Source organism: Tachypleus tridentatus, chromosome 9, assembly GCF_004210375.1.
Source record: "Tachypleus tridentatus isolate NWPU-2018 chromosome 9, ASM421037v1, whole genome shotgun sequence".
NCBI lineage: Eukaryota > Metazoa > Arthropoda > Merostomata > Xiphosura > Limulidae > Tachypleus > Tachypleus tridentatus.
In genome coordinates this window covers 122,446,855-122,461,561 of record NC_134833.1, presented here as the reverse complement: position 1 = coordinate 122,461,561, position 14,707 = coordinate 122,446,855, and the positions used below count along the sequence as shown (strand labels likewise).

At 31.0% G+C, this 14,707-nt stretch overlaps 1 protein-coding gene across 1 annotated transcript in view; it reads right to left on the bottom strand.

Annotated features, from left to right (window-relative positions):
• LOC143226236 (triple functional domain protein-like) overlaps positions 1-14,707 on the bottom strand; it is a 224,094-nt gene that overhangs the window by 75,023 nt on the left and 134,364 nt on the right. The window contains 8 exon segments of the mRNA XM_076456993.1: positions 1,746-1,801; positions 1,803-1,923; positions 3,633-3,751; positions 4,505-4,687; positions 7,414-7,536; positions 8,946-9,061; positions 12,711-13,002; positions 13,600-13,791. Coding sequence (XP_076313108.1) covers positions 1,746-1,801; positions 1,803-1,923; positions 3,633-3,751; positions 4,505-4,687; positions 7,414-7,536; positions 8,946-9,061; positions 12,711-13,002; positions 13,600-13,791 — 1,202 coding nt within the window.

The window sequence follows — 14,707 nt, the reverse complement described above, 5'->3', positions numbered from 1 at the left end:
GGATGTTTCACCCATCCACTGGGACGATTGGACCTTCGTTTCAATGTTATAACCATAAACCCATGATTCATCACCTGTTATGATCCTTTACAAGAAGTTTTCATCTTCTTCTGAACGATCAAGCAGTTCCTGACAAACCTGGACGTAATGGGCTTTTTGTTCATCCGTCATCAGGGTTGGCACAAATTTTGCAGCAACGCAGTGCATCTTCAATTTTTCGGTCAAAATCTCGTAACAAGATCCAACTGATATCCCACACTCTTTAGCAAGCTCCCTGACAGTCAGACGTTGATTTGCCCGCACCAGGGTGTTGATTTTGTCGACGTGTTGGTCGTCAGTTGACGTGGAAGGACATCCAGAACGCTCATCATCTTCAATGGACTGTCAACCATCCTAAAAACGTTCATGCCACTTAAAACATGCCGTACGCTTCATAGCAACATCACCGTAAGCCGTGTTAAGCATAGCAAAAGTTTCAGTCACAGATTTTCCAAGTTTAACACAAAATTTCACAGCAAGTCGTTGCTCCTTCAGGTCATTCATTCTGAAATCCGCCAAACGAAAAAAATCGCACTTCACTTAAAACCGCGTAGCTAATATACAAATGACGATATCTGCAATCGGGAAATGGCGTCGTAATCAGCTGATCTGTGCGAACCTAGCGACACCAAGCGGATTCCCCTGGAACCAACTGGAGCCGCGCAATTCAAACAGTCCTCGTATTTTTTTAACAGACCTCGTAATTAGAGAGAGGCTTGAGTAAACAACATTTCAAAGCAAATTAAATAAACAAAGAAATACTGGTAGGACTGATAAGAAAATATTCAGTGTATCCAAACCCAAGGAAAATTATGTAGATTACTTTGATCAATCTATGTCCCAAGTATATTAGAAAACACTTTAAGCTTAAAGCCACTGTTAAACTGCATAAGTTAGAATATTCATTGCAACTCAAAGTGATTATTTAACCCAATACTTCTACACTGTATTTTCAGAGAAAAGGATTAAAAAAGTTGCATACATTTATAGTTTCTTTCAACTTGCCATATACACTCACACATAATTAACTACTGTCAGAAGATGTATTACTGTTTGAAGACCTTGTCTCTAGGAAATGATTGAAACTTGTCTATCTGTGCTTCTGTATAGCCATCTCTTTGTCTATGCCTTCCAACTGTTAAAAGTTTGAAGGAAAGGCCAAATAAACAAAGATACCTCTCACCACAGACAGCTTTCAACTCATTCCTGCATATATAATACTTATTCCCAACAATGCATCATTACATGTAGCATTTTAGACATGTTTAATTATGAAATTCATGGAATAAAAAACACTTATTATATTTTGAGAAAGCAATCAAAACAAAATATTGACAAAAGGGTATCACAGTTTAAAAAATACTAGCAGCCCTACTATCTGTTTCTGAAATCATTTTTCCTGAATATGAACACTAAAGTTTGAGCACGAAACACCTACAAAATAGTAATCTAGTTGACATATTCATTCAATACACAGGGTTCCATCCCGGCAGTAATACTCCCCAAGGGCCCTAATCTTGTGTGTGTTAGACTTGGCAAGAATCAGTCCAGCAGTTCCTCAGTTATAAGTGGACACACACACTGTTGTTAGACATGGTTAAGGTTAGTATTAATGTTCCTCCAGCATTACAAACAGACAACTAAAAAGTATTTCACTGTTATGTTCTTTGAAACCTTACATATAAAATTAACAAAATTAGAACTACCTATTGTGGAATTCATATATTGCTTCCATGTTTCCAAATAACACATGATCTTTCCCCCCAGATCCCTTGAGGAACATTGTTTTCACTTTTCCTCATCTCAGCAAGGTAAGTTTTAATACACATATCTAGGTCCTTAACATATGTTCTTTCTGTATGTAATAATTCAGCCATAATAAACCTGAAATACAAAATAATACACTATAAAGCCTGAAAAATATCAAATTATGAACTTCAATAAAACATTTTACGATAGGGCTGGCAAATAACAGACTGTTTTTAAATACATCATAGAAAGCCTGAAAAACAACAGATAGTATCTTTAAATATGCATAACAAACACAAAACACAACAGACTACATTTTTAAATATGCCAAAGTAAACTTGGAAACAACACACTAGATTTTTAAACATGCTATAGGTAGCCTAGAAAAAAAAAAGTAGAATTTTAAAGATGTCATTGTAAGCTTAGAAAACATACTAAATCTTTAAACATGCCAAAGTTAATCTAGAAAGCAACAAGACTAGAATTGTAAATATCTTATAATTACAAACTATGCATTGAAAAAAACAGACAGGATTTCCATACATTTAATAATATGTTTGGAAAATTAGAAACAGTCATTAAACTAGCCATAAAAACCCTGTAAAATAACATACTGTACAATTAAATTAGCTATAATAACCCTACAAAATATTATACAGACAGAATTTCTTTTCAAGACATAAAAGCCTAAAAAACAGAATTGTAATTCTATACACTTGATCTAATAAACATGGAAAATAACTTAGAAATTTTTAAATCTGCCATGATAAATTTAAAAAATAAACATACTAGACTATATACCCTGTTATAATAATAAGGAAAGTAGGAGATAGGACTATTAAGCCATTCATATATATATATATATGATAACCTTAATATACAACAGAATGGAAACTTAAACCTGAAAAATAATGTTAAGAAAAAAATGACCTTTACTCTCCAGATGCATAGGATATTTTTTATTCAAACCAACATTTCACCTTTACAACTTCTTCAAAGTTAATACACACACACACACACAAAGGTGAAACATATGATATATATGTGTGTGTATGTGTACATATATATTAACCCTGAAGAAGTCACAGAGGTGGAATATTAATTCAAATAAAAAAAAAATATTCTTTTATATTTATCTGGAGTGTAAAGGCTGTTCTTTCCTACCTTTTATCAAAATGTGTAAATCCCTCTAGTATGCACTACAAATTTTGAAAGACAACTGAAAAATAATGGTCTGAATGTTTAAACAATTCATATTAACCCTAAAACATGTACAATAACACTAACAATCATTACTATGCAATATAAAAAATCTAATTTTTAAAACCTGCATAGTAAACATTTCTATAGTTGTAATAACAAACTTGAAAAGTACTAAACAGACCTGTAAGTGATTAATCATTAGCTTCAGAAATTGCAGAAATGAATTTTCAAACCAAACACCATAATCTTGGAAAACAACAGATTGGATTTTTAAACTAATGCAAATAAAGTAGTTGTACTCCATAATGATTATAAAAATTATCTTTTTAGATTAGCTATTAAAAATAAATTAAGCAATTTAGATGTGACCCTTTTAATCCACAGTAAATACCAAAAATAACAGAAAGAAAGCAAATAGAAAATATCTCCAAACTTGTGAACAGAGAAGACCTTCACACATAAAATTCTTTCTTTCTTATCAAATGGGCCCATCGCTAGTACAGCGGTATGTCTCCGGATTTACAACGCTAAAATCAGGGGTTCGATTCCCCTCGGTGGGCTGAGCAGATAGCCCTTCGTGGCTTTGCTATACGAAAAACACAAACACACTTATCAAATGGATTAATAAAACTAAAACCTACTCCTTTCTTCTTGCTGACTTTCTTTTTTCTTCATTCAGTTCTTTTGCAGCTGCTTCCTTTACCTTAGCTTCAAGTGAAGGATCACTATGTCTGTCTAGTGACAAGTCCCGACTTTCTCCCTTTTAAAGTAAAATTAACACATTACTACCGAGGGACCTCTACATCTGATTATTAACAGCAATTAACATTTTCTCATTAAAGATACAAAATACATATTATTTTGATATTACTTGAAAACTTTATGGAGGTCAGGAATTCTACTTTTAATACTGCATAGTATTACCATGTCACTACTAACATTAAATGTACTTTCAATATTAAATAGTTGCATTGTAAATATAATTTATTAACCCTTTCACTTCTCTCTTCATTCAGTTGCAATTTTTGCCAAGTTTGAAAGTGCACAGTTAGTCTTGCTGCTAATAATTGACATGATAGTAGTATCACAAGAGGACTATTGGTAGCAAAACATTTTGTAGGTCATCAACTGAATATTTCCATAGACTGGAAAATGTGAAACAACACCTTCTAGTGTTAACTGAAAATATTTGTGATTATAAAGTTTTTAATGAAAGGACTGCAAATAAGGAAATTCACAAGATAGCACATGACTGACACATGAAGGAAACTGTCACTGCACTGTGGAGTATAGTTGTGTCTCAACACAGATAGAATCTGTTTGGAACTTTATCATACACGTCAAAAGTATTGATTGTGAACAATCACTAAATTCAAAGTTACTGTTTTTTCTGTTGCACTGGATGACAATAAAATCTCATAAATATTCAATCTAAAAAAGGGTAAAGAAATAATTTAAAGCAATGCACTTCAGCTGGAATAACTGAAAACTTATATGTAATTTATAAACTCACCTCAGTTTTCAGACCTAACTTCTGTTCCAGCTGTGCACGATACTTATCCATGCGATCACTAAAATCTTTGTACCTGTTGTCCACAGCTGACACCCAAGCTCTGATAGCACTTGCATGAGCATGACCACGCTCGACCAGACTGTCAGCTAGTTGAAGAAGAAGCCGTACCTTCTCCCTAGTTTCCTAAAACAACCAATTGAACAGGAACTATTAACTAAAAAACCATCATGCCAAACACACATACCAAGAACAAGACTTCATCAATAAGGCCGTCAAAAAACTGAAGAAGCTGTAGCTTTGTTCTAAATAATAAATTAGTAGCTTCAAGTAAAACATTATCTCAAACTAATTTCATGAAATACTTCTATATTTTTGATTCCAAAAGAAATAATTCCACAAGTATTAGAATCTAAATGTTCAACAATACTACACACACACATTTTAGCTATAATAATAGTACTGAAAATAACTACCTATAATAAAAATAAAAACTCTAGGTACAAAGAATGTATACAAGTAGAATCTTTACAAATACAAATATATAAAAGTTTCTACACACATAAATATATTATCTATGGTTTACAGGGATGGAATCTTTATATATAAAAAACATAAAGTTCCTAACAGAGGAAAATGAGAGAGAACCTCTCTACGTGACAAGAAAGATACATTTTACTTTTAATAATATTCATATAAAATACTGATGTATAACAACACAGAAAGGACCACTACAAGTAAAAAATTGTAAATAAAACTTCCACTCATAGAAATACACATAAACAGAATCTCTTTATGTGCCGCAAAGGAAGAGAACCTCTATTTATTGTAATACAAAAGAAAATATGTTCTACTTTAACATACATACACATAAGAACAAAATATATACCAAAACCAACATACAGACAAGCGTGTATAACAAGTGGTCATACCAAAATATGCACTATATTTCTACATATAACAAAACAAGAATATATATTCACTACCTCTTAAACAAGCAAGAATAATCTCTACCCATAAAACAAAACACAGAAATTCCATCTAAAACAACATACAGATATAAATACCTACTCAAAAATAGCACAAACAAAATCATAAAATAGAAAGTAATCATATCTCTACACATTAAAGTACAAAAATTAAGTTCTTTACCCATACAAAAACAAACATAAAAAATCTTTGAAACAAGCTGTAATAATACACAATACATAAGTTGGAATCTTCAGTTGTAACAAAACATAAACCAGAATCTCTAGCTGTAACAATACATAAATCAGAACCTCTAGCTGCAACAATATGAGTCAAAATCTCCATCTGCAACAAATTGAGTCAGAATTTCAAGACATAAAAAGTCAGCATCTTCAGTTACAATAATACATAATTCAGAATCTCTAGCTGTAACAGTAATGTCAAAATCTCCAGCTCCAACAGAACATAAGAATTTCTACCTATTTTACACATGTCAAGACAATAATAATTTGTGAAGTCAGATTTCTAGTTATAATAACAAACTAACACACACACAAAATCCATACTTCTAATAACACAGGCAATATCTAACTAACAATGCAGATACAGAATTTATCTCCCATTTAAAACAGCATAAAATTCATAATTACAATATTAAACAGATAATACCTAAAACTACAAATAACAGCAGCACTTGATCATTTACAAAAAGAAAACAAACATCAAGCCAGAAACAAAAAGTTCATACATACAACAGGGACAGATCCAACCCACAAAAACTGATCTGTCAAATTGATATGATGATAAATTAAGAAAATAACAATATGAGCTACAGTGCTTTGACTTGTAGTTTATTTATCTTATAAAATTTATGTAAATTGTCATATATATTAATATTTGAGTGTAAATGTCAAATTTACATTACAGTATAACACTAAGACTACTCAATAAAAGCTAAACAATCTGCCATATATTACAGAATAAAACAATACAACTGTGACAACCAATTTAAATCAACTAATGTGTTTATCAGCAACCATAATCAGTAAATCATGAACGTGATAAATGCAAAAATAACTTTAAAAACAAAGATGTGAGACAGATTGTAAACATTAATATCATGATATGTACCTAAAAAGAATATAGCAAGGACATAGTCTACAATTAGAATATACAGTTTCTCAAACTCTTGTCAGATTCCTATCATGTAATTTGCATATCATATGAAGTAAATTATAAACTACCTAATAAGCTCATTTTTAGCATAAGTCAGTCCATTTGTCAACAAGTCTACTTGCATCTTTAAATTATACATTTCTTGTTATCATGTCTGATACATATACCATATCCATGCGTAGTTGGTTGTAACAGTAATGAACTGAATATTTTAATGAGTTGTGACGGTCTGAAATTATGCACCTCATATTAGCACCACCTAGAAACCAAACTCTGCCAGAAATATCTGATCATGATTTTAAACTTATACAATACTCAAGTTTCAACCATACCAAAAAATTTAATTCATCTATAATGATATTTTTAATAGCTTTAGAAATGTAATAAATATTCAAAAATTAGTTTTACCCAGCCAGTGGATGGAGTACACTAAATCTCCCACTGCAAATATGCAGGATAACAGTCAAGTTACAAAGAATTCAAACATGTACAAATTTGTACTCTCTAATTACAACCAAATAGAGAACAAGAATTTCACATATAAATAAATTTGTTTTCTAATTGTAGCATTTATGTACTCATGAATAAAATCAACAATACTCTTTACAGAATATTTGAAACACAGAATCATAGTTTCACTTTTTAAACCAAGTAACTGAAAACATAAATGTGACATTGTTTATTCCTCCAAAGTTCCACAGTAGTTCTACTGCTATAAATAAAACTGCATGTTATGCTTTAAGAACATATTGTAGTAAGTATGCAACCTTGGCATTTCCTTTAAATTCATTGTGCTCTGTTAACAAGGCTTCTGTTTTCTCATTAGTTTCTCCAAGTGAAAGATGGGTAGATAGATAGCTTTCCCCAGTTTCCCGGATCCATTCTAGAGCCTAAAACCAAAACAACTCATGAATATAAAATAATATATATAAAACAATATTTCTACTCATACAAAGGAAAGCAAAAGTTACAAAATAATGTTGATATGACACAGTTTACAGAAAAAAAATATACACATATATATATACACTAATATTGCAATGCTTCTGTAAAATATGTAAAGTAGGGCAAGGCTCACTTCTTCTGGAATGACTATGTAAGCTTGACATCATGTGAGAAACATCTCTTTCCCTGGCAATTATGCCAAACATATTTTCCCCTGCTTCTTAACAATGGGCTTGTAGGAAAGTTCCTTCTTTAAATAAAGGCCAGGTCAGCATTTTTGCAGAATTCCGTAAAATAGCTAATGTTTTATACAATGATTTTCAAGCATATTCTTAAGCAAACCAAAATAATAAAAGTCGACTAAAGTTGCATCAGAGGATCTGAGAAGTGTGTGACTGAATAGAATTACTGTGCTTCCAGTTTAAGATTTTTTTTTTTTAAATAGATACTGTAATTGATTTGAAAGTATGACAGGAAGTTTTGCTCTTTTTTTAACAGCAGCATGCAAATGACCTACCTCTGTAATATGTCAGGATTTTGTAAACATTATGTTTATGAGTCTTCATGAATTTCAAATCCTTATTAACGATATGATACTACGAGATATCTTCATCACAATGATTTCTATGTCAAAAAACTCCATCTTATAACTATAACCTTTTTATATGTGGATAAGGATGTTATCCTTGATTAGGCTTTGGAACAATTTACTGTGCAAGACTCCTTTCTTTGAATTCTACTGTTCTTTAGTTCACACTTTTTAAAAATATTCCTGAATGGAATCTTCTTTCAGATGAAGTAGTCACAACCTTTTCCAGCAAAAAAAATTAGGGTCATCAAGTAACTTTGCAGAATATTTTATTAATATCTGCTTAATACTATGTTTGGTGTTCTGTAAAATATTTAGCTAATACCTGTTTACCACTGTCACATAAGTATCAGTATAAATTGTTACTAAAGCTGTCTGGTACTATTATACAAATATATATACAATTTCTTATTAATAGCACTCTAGAGCTGTTGTACAAATATTTGTACAATATCTTACTAATACCTGGTCTTGCAACATCACATACCTGGTCTTGCAACATCACACACGTACATCAACAATATTTTATTAATACCTAGTTAGGACTGTCATACTTATACCTGGACAATATTTTATTAATACCTGTACAGCAATGTCACATACGTATCCATAAAATATCTTATTAATAGCTACATAACAATGGTCAGATGCATAACTTCAGAATGTTATCTGATTAACACTGTTACATATGTACATGTAAGACATTTATTATGACATGGTGGGTGTTTGCATCAGCAAGTATTTCAGTAAAGTATCTATAAATACCTGTCTGGCACTTCTTTCAAACAACACATACTGCTGGCACTGATCTAAACGTTTCTTCCTAGTAGTCCAAAACTCAAGAACTCTGTTCTCTTGTTTCATCACCTGATCCATTATTCCTGGACATAAAGTCAAAAACACATTTATTATTCAAATCCATTTTATGTTACATCAACCCTGAAGTTACAATTAAACCCACCTTAAAAAATGAAATACATTTTTCTGCTGTAACATCCCTGAAACTGGAATTAGAATATTTACTAATGAAGTCTATTTTGTACTATATCATTCCTAGAAATGAAATTACAAAAAATTCACTAATAAAGCTATTTTTATATTATAGTATGACTACATATTGAATTACAAAGATATTTACAAGTCAACTTGTAAAATTATAGAAGTTTTAAGTTCTATTTTAAAAAATCTTCAATCTTCTCCATTACCAAAATTGTGACATACTATATTATAGTATGACTACATATTGAATTACAAAGACATTTACAAGTCAACTTGTAAAATTATAGAAGTTTTAAGTTATATTTTAAAAAATCTTCAATCTTCTCCATTACAAAAATTGTGACATTTCTTTTCAATGCTTTCTCTCTTCTATAATTTACCTAACACCCCTCCAAGAAGTACAGAATTTAAAGTAAATCACAACCATAAAAGCCAAGTGCTGGTTAGCCAGTCAACTGGTCAATCATGCTTGATTTCTCTGAACTTTGTATGAACCCATTTTGCTCCTATGATACTTCCTCTTTCTCATTCCCATTTTAGTTTAATTCATTTGTTAACATATTTATAAGTAGTTGCTAAATTTCATCACTTTTTCTGCTAATATAAATGCCTGTCAAGGACAGAATTTTTATAATAATGATTTATTCAGCACTGAGTAAAATTAGTTTGTTGTTTGTTATGAAGAGAAAATCTTGATCACGTATTTACACGAAATGTAGTTTTAAGATAATTATTCAAATAATGCAACTGATATGACAAGAAAATAACTGGAATAAATGAGTGCTAGGAAGAGATACTTTTTAGGTAAAAGAACATACTTCTCAAGATAAGCTTTGGTTTCCCAAAGCTAAAATGCCCATTATTTCTCTTATACCTATTTATGAAAATCAAAGTTGCAAATGCATATTAGAGAATTCAGATTTGGTAAGCTTTGGTTTCCCATCATTTTTTTAGTATTAGTTAGAATATAGTTATTACCCAAGTAAAGCATAATTTTTATAGTCTCCAATCTTATTTGGTAGTCTGTGGGTGGTCTACTACAAGTCCAAGAACAATTCTACTGTGGGTAATAAACTATAGTCATGGATAGTGCTACTCTTAGTAATAAACTCCTGTCACAGATAGTGATACTCTTGGTAATATACAACACTCATAAGTAGTGTTATTGTGGGTAATAGTCCATAATCATGGGTAGTGCAACTGTGTAATACAAAACAAAGTCATGCTGCTACATGTAATAGATAACAAAGTAAAGGATAGTCTTCTACTGAGGATAAAAATACCACAAGGCCAAATATTCTTGTACTGTAGATAATACAGATGCCACAAAGACCAGAGATAATTATATTGTGGGTAATATACTAAAATATCAGGAACAGTTATATAGATAACATACCACAAAAACATGGATAATGCTACTTTTGGTATTATCACCAAGTCTGGAACAGCTTTATTACAAGTAACACATCACAAGTTCAAGAACAGTGTTATTGTGAATAATATAAAATAAAATGTGAGAGAGTTGTACTGAGGATCATACACTAAACATTCAGAGATATTTGTTTTGTAAGTAATTTAACACAGTTAAGTGGTTTTGGATAACAATATATTGAATATAAAGGATTCAGGCTATTCTGGTCCTGGTCACCCAAACATGTTTAAGTAGAATAAATACCCATAAAATACCTTTGGTCACAAACAAACAACATTAACATATTGTAACAGTGTGTACAAAGCACAATCTCAATTAATAAAATACTTCTATCATAATCTACAAGAGTTTATTCATAAAGTAATATCACAGCCTATTTTACAATAAACTGTCTGTTTTATGATCTAATAACATAATATCATTGTTCTGTAGCAACTTTACAGGAACTATAACCATTTTCATAAACCACATAATGAATAAAACTAAGGTGTACAAGTTATCCAATGAAAATGAAGAAACATTTTGTTTCATACAATTACTTGTTCTTCAAAGGTCACCATAAACCAAGAAATCATCTCAAGCATGCACACACAAAATAATACTACTGAGAAGCTGTAGGACAAGTTTTTATCTATCAGTTTATACATGAAGAATTTTTGGTTCCCTAAATGCCATAAGCTTGTATATTAACAACAAAAGTTCACTAGTTTGCTGTGATCAAGTTTTTCTTCTTAATGATTACGATCAAACAACTGGAACTAAAACTAAATTACATGCATAACAAGAATCAGAAGTACAAATTTGTACCAAATATCAAATGCAACAACCTTAGTAAAAGGAGACTTTTTCCCTTGTATATTGCATCTTCCCTTTATTCATATAAAATATATTCATGTTACTTTTGTGTATTGCAAATGTAAATATGAAGATACTAAGAAATAATAGCATTTGAGTTAGTAACAAATTAGTTTACACATTCACTGGGTCAACACAACATGATGTGCTAATAACTTCTAAATTCAGTAATAGCCTCTGAAAGCTTTGGTAAGCTTTGGTTTCCCATCATTTTTTTAGTATTAGTTAGAATATAGTTATTACCCAAGTAAAGCATAATTTTTATAGTCTCCAATCTTATTTGGTAGTCTGTGGGTGGTCTACTGCAAGTCCAAGAACAATTCTACTGTGGGTAATAAACTATAGTCATGGATAGTGCTACTCTTAGTAATAAACTCCTGTCACAGATAGTGATACTCTTAGTAATATACAACACTCATAAGTAGTGTTATTGTGGGTAATAGTCCATAATCATGGGTAGTGCAACTGTGTAATACAAAACAAAGTCATGCTGCTACATGTAATAGATAACAAAGTAAAGGATAGTCTTCTACTGAGGATAAAAATACCACAAGGCCAAATATTCTTGTACTGTAGATAATACAGATGCCACAAAGACCAGAGATAATTATGTTGTGGGTAATATACTAAAATATCAGGAACAGTTATATAGATAACATACCACAAAAACATGGATAATGCTACTTTTGGTATTATCACCAAGTCTGGAACAGCTTTATTACAAGTAACACATCACAAGTTCAAGAACAGTGTTATTGTGAATAATACAAAATAAAATGTGAGAGAGTTGTACTGAGGATCATACACTAAACATTCAGAGATATTTGTTTTGTAAGTAATCACATTTCAAAGTCATAGCTGTGTGTCCCAGTAGATAACACACAACAAGTAAGTACCTTGTTAGTATCTCATAAATGTACTCTCAGTATGGTATAATTACCACAGAAGTCTTATCAATTTTCAGCACAAGTTACTATCATTCTTCACTTCAGGTTTTAAATATTTCAAAAACGCAATATATTTTCCACAACTACGGGATAACTTTAAGAACTGAACTACTGGTTTCTCATATTTTTTGGGAGTTAAATGCCAAAACTCTAGATCATGAAAATGTCATCTTAATTACTAATAGCAGTTATTTATATAATTTATAACTCTAATACCATATTTCTTTGAAGCCGATTAAAATTAAAATTTGTTTTCAGGACTCCTTAATATACAGATGTACAACAGCTCACACTAACCTTTAACCTTGTTTTCAGGTCCTCTTAGATTAGTGTCATTACTAGATGAATAATACTGAGCACAGCGTGCTGCATATTTGAGGAATGTTTCAGCAGTGCGGCGAGCATGAGTGCAGGCACGAAGAAAACCTTCTTTCTGTTCCTGGTGTTTCGTTAAGTACTGACACACAAGAGCAACTCTGTCATGACTGTCTTTGTCACCCTCTTCACTGCCAGGTGTCCCACTACCTCCTCCGCACCAGTCCTCATCTCGTCTGTATTCTCGGTCCAGACTATCTAGCACGGAACAAACCTAAAACACAAACATACTTTTAAATAACTGTGACATCACTGGACAGCAAAATCTTAGAAGCAATAATTAAACTTATTATAATATAACAATGCACCAATAACAGAAACTAAAAACAACAATAAATTTTATTATCATGTAGCATTACTAAATAACATATCCATAACTAAACTAATTTAAAACTTTCTCAATGTTGTAGATTGTAAAATATTACATGCATGATAGAAGTCCAACTGCACAGATCACTCTTTTTGTTATGTGGTAATACAAAAGTTCACATAAATAATTTGAGAAAATAAACCCAAAAATAATTCTTATACAAAAGATCATATCTATATGTACTGAGCAGAAGTAGTAGAAGTAAGACAACTGATATATAATACCACCTTTATTTAACACTATTAGTCTTACAATGAAACAATATTTTTTCACTACTACTTTTTTTCTTTACAGCAACAACAATAAACTTCATTAAAAGTAATTATACTTCTTTGTATGTTATAGTATAATCGACATACAGTTGTTTTCTGTATAAGTATTAAAATAAGAAAACATAATTAATTTAAATATTTCATAATGTATACATATCTATTTACACACCTGTTCTATAGTTTTATAAAAACTTATAGATGTTACTGCAAGCTTGTGCCTATCTTCAGCATGGCTCATGAGCATATGCCAACGTTTTCCAACTTGGTCCGAGATTTCTCTAATTGTCCGAGGGTCATAGTGGTTAGACTGGATCAACATCTCTGCACGCTGCTGGACCTGAACTGCACTGCTATGAGTTTTCTGTTTATTGATAAAAGAAAAAGTAAGAAATATTAAGAAGATGGTTACAAAACTATTTCTGTAAACTGCATTTTAAACCCTATTCCAAGTTTTGTGAAAATGTGGTAGTGAAAACGTTTCCTCTCAATGTGTTACATATACATGTCTATACTGTACAAGAAACATTTTTGTGAAATTTATTTGTCACGTTACATAGAAGTAATACTGTACATGAGGAACCAACAAACATAATTGCATGGTTTATTTAGACTATCACTTTGAAGTAAAACCATTTAACTACATAACTGAAGCATCTGCAGGTGTAATAAGAAGCACAAACATATTTGTTAACTGTATGTTACAAAAGCTAAGAACTTCTAAGGTAGCTGTGTAGGCTCAGTTTCAATCATCTACACATTATTAATATATTCCCCAAATGCCTACCCTTAACAAAAAGACTTGACAAACAAGAAGTTACTCATTCAAAGTGTTTTGTTTATTTCCTAATCTCAAACAACTGAAAATTTACAGTCAAATATTGGAAAAGAAACAAAAACTAGATTTTTCAAGCAAACGCTTTCAAGACAGAAGTATTTCTTTATGAAATTATTTTATAATCATACACACAATGACTGTCTCACAATTCAACAGTTTTTCTAGTTCATAAAATCTAACAGAAAACACACTCCATCAGGCCATTAACATACAGGTAACTATTGAAATACTGCAATAATTATCTTGAAGTATCCACTAAGTCAGTACACGATAATTACCTAAAGCAAATACTATCTGGTCATAAAATAATAATTACATGAAAACATACACTATCAATTTATATAACAGGAATAATCTAAAAATATCAGTTGTCAAGTCATAATATAATAAGTATCTAAAACATATACTGTTAAGTCCTAAAACAATAAGCATCAAAAACACA